We start from the raw sequence: 7158 nt of genomic DNA on the forward strand, positions 1-7158 counted from the left end.
GAAAAGACACCCTATTCAATATATGGTGCTGGGAGCCTCTGTTACAGGATTGAATTGTCACTGCTGGAGTGATGAAAAATTGCTGGATTCATCATGACAGGAAGATAAAGAAAAAACAGGCAAACAGGAAGGAGCAAAGCCCTTCTTCCTCCTCCAGTCTTCCAGTCTTTCTTTAGTTCCCCCTATTGGCAGAGCCTAACAGCAACTGGAAAAGCACAAAGTTGTTTTGTAGAGTCCTAGCTCCCAGCATCACAAAGCAAGAACGGTGGCTGTGGAACTGGAATAAATAGTAGTTTAACATGCCCACAAGCCAAGGATACAGCTGTAGGTAAAACCCTAGAGAGGGTATATTCAGCTTGATCCTACAGGGAAATTCTGGAGTGTAAGTTATGTGTCTAAGTTGTTCCTACCCAAGACAGGGGGAGCTAAAGTTTCCATACTCCTGTATTTATCAGTCATTGGTTAAGAACTGCGCTTGAGGAATATAATTTCCCAGGGACTTCTAGTCCTTGTGAAAGAATGCAAAGTAGTTCCAAAAGCCTAAGGACAGTCCTGTGAAAAAGAGTTGCAGATCCCAGCTGTTGAAAATAGAAGCACAGTGAAACTTCAGGTAATGGGAACACTCAAAAAAGGTAGATAAATATCACCTACCTTTAAATACTGAAGCATCAACAGTATTTATTCTGCAGACATAGTTCTAAAAGCTGCCTTATTTTTCTGCTTTTTTGACTAAATTTTTCTCATTTTCAATTTAATGGCCGTTACTTTGAGGCTATCTGAAATAATAGGTGCTATCTGAAACACGTGTAATCTGATCTTTTCCTAAGTGCAAGTCACTTTTTTCAAATTCTACTAGTGCTTCCTTGCTCAAAGTCTTTTAAAGTCACATGTCTGTTTGGAATGTAGAAGAAGTAGTGTTTTCCAACCCTGCAAAGTCCCCCATTGGTGGACTCTCTCTATTCCCTTTCATTTCTGTTCGTAATGTCAGGGCTCAGAGAACAACACCTCAAAGTATGGTGCTTTGGGGTGTGCTGAGCACGTCTGAATTAAAGAAAATGGGAAAGACTTAGAAGTTGCCCCAGAACAAAGGACTTTCTAACATTCTTCTGTCCCCCCAACCCCCAAACACAGGGAGAGGCTCTCCCTGGAAGTTCCCTTATCTTACAGAAGAAAAGTTTTTCCAAAAGAAATGCAATTGTTCTAAAGCCTCCTCCCTAGGAATCTCATCAACTAACCAGCCAAGATTAACCATAAGAAAAGAAAAGACTAAAAGTCATCATCATGCCCAGACTGTTCCTCTATTCTTCTCAGGGCAACTGAGATTACCTGGGAGACTTTATCTGCATAAGAAGACCATCTTTGTTCATTTCTGTTGCTCAAGCTGGAATGTAGTGGCAGGATCATGGCCCACTGTAGCCTTGAACTCCTGAACTGAAGGAATCCTCCTGCCTCAGCCTCCTCAGTAGCTGGGACTACAGGTACACACCACACCTGGCTGCTGCTGTTCTTACAATAGTAACCTGGAGTAACCTGATATTAACCAATCAGTTTTCTTTCTATTATTCTGTCTCACTGCCCCACCTTACAAGGAAAGTAACTTTGAAATGACCAACTTGCTTTTTGTTGTTTCTTCTTTCTTCAGCCCTTTTTCTGTCTGTAAAGTCAACCACATCTGCTCCATTCATGGGAACACCTATTCTATCGGTGTTCTATTGCCCCTCACCTTCCTTCAACTTTTTGCCACCTCTCCCAGAGCTCGGAGGAACTTTGTCCCAGACCATTGTCTGTTCTTTGAGCTCATTCATGTCTTCTGAAAATAATTTGCTACCCCTCAAAATTGCTTACATCCTCTATTTTCTTCTCCCCTACGAAGCGAGTACTTGAGTGTCAACTGTCTGGCCCTTCTTTGAGTCTTATGTTTTGTATGACTCTTGTGCACAGTATCACGTTAATACCTTTGTATGCCTTTTCTCCTGTTATTCTCTCTATTGTTGGTAATTTCATCAGACTCAAACCTTCAGATGTGAAAAATTTCCTTTGCCCCCAACAATAAACTGGTTAATTCTGTTCTATGCTTATCTCCTTCTGATAATGTCTTGCTAAAAACATAAAAAATCACCAACATCTACCATTAATATTGCTTTCTGAACTCCTCCCTTAGCTTTACAAGTTATGTAGATACTAATCTGCCTTGTGAGATATTGTAAGCAAGAGTTTAGCCACCGCCTAATGTGAACCTTCAGCTGTCCACCCTCTTACATCTATTTCCTCAATTCCCACGTGATTACTGTGCTAAGCTAATGACACATATTTTAGCTTTTTGTTATTGTAGGCCATCGCTATTGTTAATCAGAGTTAGTGATTTTAGCTATTGCAACAAACCACCCTCAAATCTCAGGGTCATAACCCAATGAAGATTTATTTTTTGCTCCAATCAGTCCAATGAGGATAAGTGTGTTGACACAATTATTAAGAAACCCAGAGTCCTTCTATTTAATGTTTCTGCCATCCCCCAGCTTCTCAGAGTTTTCTGTATCTGGCTGATTGGTGTGTGAAAAACAAACAGGAACTATAAATTACTGGAAGTTTTAAGGTCAGGCTTACATGGGAGGGTCACTGCTTCTGTTTACATTCCACTGTCCAGAATTAGTCACACAGCCCAATATAAAGGTAAGATAGCTGGGAAACATAGGTCTCCTGGGTGCAAAGAGGAAAATAAGATGGTGAATATGTATCATTATCTCTGTCACACTTAACGATGATTTCAGTTGCAGGTAACAGAAAATTCAACTCAAATTGGCTTTGTTGGGGAGGAAAAACTTTTCCTTCTACCTTTTGAGGTTCTATAATTGGGGGCCTGTAAATTAAACTGACAAAGGACAAGAGAAGACAGATTTTAATCACATATATGTAAGGGAGATCACAAAGAAGTGTGACTCCAGAGGCTGGTTAGAATTTGGGGCTTATAGACTGATACTTCCCTGAAGGGGAGGGGGAGAAAAGCACTTATGGGAAAACAAATGACTTCTTAGAAGGGGAAGGAGCGGAAAGGGCACTTATGGAAACGACTTTCGGGAAAGATAAATGGGCCCTTTGGAGAATAGATGGGAGATATCATAGTTTTTTTGACAATGTCTGTTTAGATGTGGTGACAATTCTCACAGTCTCTGACGGTGACTCAATCTTCCTTGGTTGCTCCCTGGAGGGAATTTATAACAATTGAGTTCTTTTGGGTTCTTTTGAAAGGCTCTGCTTTTAGGTAGATAAGGGATTTCAGGAACTTAAACATATTCAGCTCAAAATAATTTTTATGCCACAATGGCTTATTCTGGATCCCTTCAGCTTAAACAACAAAGGGAATTTATTGGCTCATAAACCAGAGAAGTCTAGAGGTAGTATGGGTTCCGGTGATGTTTTATTTGAAGGTTTATGATTCTCTCAGGGATTGGCTTCCTTTCCCTATGATTGATTCTCCCAACCATTCCTCCTCCACGTGTTGGCTTTATTTTCAGTTGGCTCTACTTAGTAGCAAAGGAAAAAAAAAAAAGAGAGAGAGAGGGAGAATGTAGCTCTCCCAGTATTTACATTTGAATGCTATACTATTCAGAGAAAAAAAATAACTTCTCTGTTCTTTACTATAAAACAAAAATCCTAGGCTTCCCTCTGATTGGCCTCTGAAACAAAACTAGTTTAAAGGGTGAGGATAACTCTGATAACTTTTGGCCAGTTGGACAATTCTTGGACCTGTTATGGGGTGTATTACGTCTGTCCAAATTGCATAGATGAACACAAAGTACTTGTGGAATGAGAGCTGGGAGATCACCCATATTCATTGCAGTAATTCATGTAGGGATATGGAGCATAATCTCACTTAAGGAGAATGAGTACTGTGAGGATATCTATAGCAAGTGTGTAACATGTAAAATAGGCTGAGAACATAAGTCAGAGAAGCTCGTAAAAAACAATGGGAAAGTTCAGACAGTAAGTCAGGAGAACCAAAAGAATGGCGTTCTAGAGGCCAAGGGCGTATGATGTCAGAAGTTTGAAGTACGATGTCAGAATCATCCAAATAACTTCCTGTGTGCTGATTCTATACTCACGAGTCATCTTTTGTAATTTGGCTTCTCATGTAAATGTTCCTTTGAATGAAAATGTTAACCAGCTTTCTGGTCTCCATGGCAGTTGTGTTTTTCATGAACAACAACAAAAAACAATTGCAATTCTCGTTTACACATCAGTCTCAGTAAGTTTGGTTGGTATGAATCATCCCGCAGGATTCAAATTAGTTCTGGAGACTGGCAACATTGAGCTTTTGTCTCTACAAAGTGAGGACTAGACTCTAGAATACAGAGTGCAATCCTCTCTTTCATCCTGTTACAAATAAAAATAATAGGATGCCATCATTTTGTTTTATTTTTTATTTTTATTTTTTATTTTCATAGGTTTTTGGGGAACAGGTGGTGTCTGGTTACATGAATACGTTCTTTAGTGGTGATTTCTGAGATTATGGCGCACCCATCACCCGAGCAGTATACACTCTACCCAATGTATGGTCTTTCATGCCTCACTCCCCTCCCACGCTCTCCGCGGAGTCCCCAAAGTCCACTGTATCATTACTATGCCTTTGCATCCCTACAACTTAGTTCCCACTTATGAGAACACACAATGTTTGGTTTTCCATTCCTGAGTTACTTCACTTAAAACAATGGTCTCCAATTCCATCCAGGTTGCTGCGACTGCCATTATTTCATTCCTTTTTATGAGGATGCCATTGTTTTGGACCAAACTCCTGCACTAAGCCCCAACAGACTAGACTAAAAATCAACATGGAGTTACCCATGCTCACAAAACTGAAACTGAGTTGTTATGTGGCCTTCTGAGAAATCAGGAGAGCGGTAACAGCCTAATTTCCCAAACAGGCCAGTTTAAACCTTCAATCCCCATAATAATGAAGTTCCCTGTTTTAACTCGTTTGTTTGTTTTTGAGACAGAGTCTTGATCTGTTGCTCAGGCTGGACTGCAGCGGCAGGATCATGGCTCACTGCAGCCTTGAACTCCTGAACTGAAGGAATCCTCCTGCCTCAGCCTCCTCAGTAGCTGGGACTACAGGTACACATCACCACACCCGGCTGCTATTGTTCTTACAATAGTAACCTGGAGTAACCTGATATTAACCAATCAGTTTTCTTTCTATTATTCTGTCTCACTGCCCCACCTTACAAGGAAAGTAACTTTGAAATGACCAACTTGTTTTTTGTTGTTTCTTCTTTCTTCAGCCCTTTTTCTGTCTATAAAGCCAACCACATCTGCTCCATTCAAGGGAACACCTGTTCTGTTTTATGGAATGAAGTGGTGCCTGAATCTAGAATTGCAATAAAGCCAGGTGAGATCTTTAAATTCGTTGTAATTTTGCCTGACACTGTAGCATGCTTTGCTAACCTCTAGGGACTGTATTTGAAAAACGACGTCTTAAGAATATTTCAAGATTTTGGAATTTTTAAACTTTCCATGTTTGCTGTTTGGACTATTTTCTGTCTTTTCCTGTAAAGTTTATTTTCAGGGCCAGCAGGAAAGGGAAAGCTGGGTAGATGATCCCAGGCCCATTTGGGAGAAGGCTAGGTCATGGTTACCTCCAAGTACACAAGATCTGTAGGAGTGATCCAGGTGGCCTTTGGGGAAGATTAATTTGGGGGCAGCAATCAATATGGAGACTACAATAATGATAAACACTTGAGGAAAGCTAGGGAAAGCTGGATGAGAGAGAAGAAACTGAATTCAAATAGGAAGACGAATTAGCAAGATTCAGTGATTGAACAGGGTGTCTGTTAAGGATCCTACCAGGCAAGATTTCAAGTCTTGGTCACTCACAAGCTGCACCAGTAATGCCATTGCTCTTGAGAAGTCAATCAGTTTAGGAAACTTTCCTTACAGATCAGAATACAACTTTTAGCAAGTATTTATGCAGGCAGTATCTTGGCAAGTGTTCTTCTTGTAAATTCTTATACTTCTCGTTGTCATAACTTTTGAAAATGCTATTACAGGTTAATATCCAGATGGCAGAATTAGGAATTAGAGTGTGAAAGTTAATCATTCGAATTGGGTCACTCTTGTCATAACCAACTAAAAGAGTGGAGAAGCCAGTGGTGGGGGAAGCAGGGCACATACCATTGCTCCAAGAATAGAATTCTCTGCAAGCCTGGCTGCTGAAACCACCTGCTGTAACCTGAAATAAGTTTCATCTTCAGGTTTTAGCTTCTGAAAGAACCTGCTGCAGCTGTAGGGCAAGTTTTACAAACCCCCTTCACTTACCAATCAGAACTAACCAGCTGCCCAAAACTTTACTAAATGTCAATGAACTTTCTGGAAAAACAATAGATAACTTTTTTTTTTTTTAAATAAAACCCCCTAACTCCTCTTTGTTCTTCTCACATACTGAAGACCACCCTGTATTTGTAATAACCTGAACTTGCAATTACTGTGTCCCAAATGAAACGCTAAATGTAGAGATTCGTCTCTTCGTATTTGACTTCGACAGGGTCGCAAGCAAAACCAAACATTTAAAACAGACTTGGTAAAATCAGCCAATTATGAAAAGAAACGGACGATTCCTTTTTCTCTTCTGGTTTAGTCTTCGCCCCACAGCCTCCGCGATTCTTTCGAACGGCGGTTCTACCCTGTGACCTTTTCACTTTCCAAGTCAACGGACTGGGGGTCGTTACACACGCGGAGGGCCCGGAACGCACGGCTCCTCGCCTGCAAATTCCGAGCAGTCCGGATTTTGGGGCTGCCGCCCGGCCACACCAACGAGCAGCCTGCACCCACATGGTGACCGGGCCCTGGCCCTCGCCCCCGACCGGCGCGTGGGTCTTCGAGGGCCCGCGACGCGGCGCACATGTCGGTGCCCGCCTCCCGCGTCGGCGACAAGACAGGGAGCTCGGACACGGGGAGGCTGACCCGGAGCCTACCCATGAGGCAGCGCGCCGGCTGCACGAGAGCCCCCCCTTTCCACGGCTCGGCTGCCAGCTCCGCAATGGGAGCCGCCGCCGTCGCCGCAGTGTAGTTTTTCGTGCTCCTCCTTTTCCTCCTCCTCTTTCTCCTCCTCCTCAGGGCTCCAGTCAGGCCGATCCGCTCCGCTCACGGTAAGCGCCCCCCGCCCCC

General features: G+C 42.3%; 1 protein-coding gene across 3 annotated transcripts in view; it reads left to right on the forward strand.

The window, feature by feature from the left end:
* The first annotated feature begins 6524 nt into the window (after positions 1 to 6524).
* ZNF280D (zinc finger protein 280D) overlaps positions 6525 to 7158 on the forward strand; it is a 97879-nt gene continuing 97245 nt past the window's right edge. For all 3 annotated transcript variants that reach the window (XM_011980819.1, XM_011980820.1, XM_011980818.1), the window contains exon 1: positions 6525 to 7139. Coding sequence is in view for 1 of the 3 variants with exons in the window: in XM_011980818.1 (XP_011836208.1) it covers positions 6823 to 7139 (317 nt within the window). In the remaining 2 variants the exon portion in view is untranslated. The remainder of the gene's footprint in view (positions 7140 to 7158) is intronic.

Source organism: Mandrillus leucophaeus, unplaced genomic scaffold (genome assembly GCF_000951045.1).
Source record: "Mandrillus leucophaeus isolate KB7577 unplaced genomic scaffold, Mleu.le_1.0 Scaffold2187, whole genome shotgun sequence".
Lineage (NCBI taxonomy): Eukaryota > Metazoa > Chordata > Mammalia > Primates > Cercopithecidae > Mandrillus > Mandrillus leucophaeus.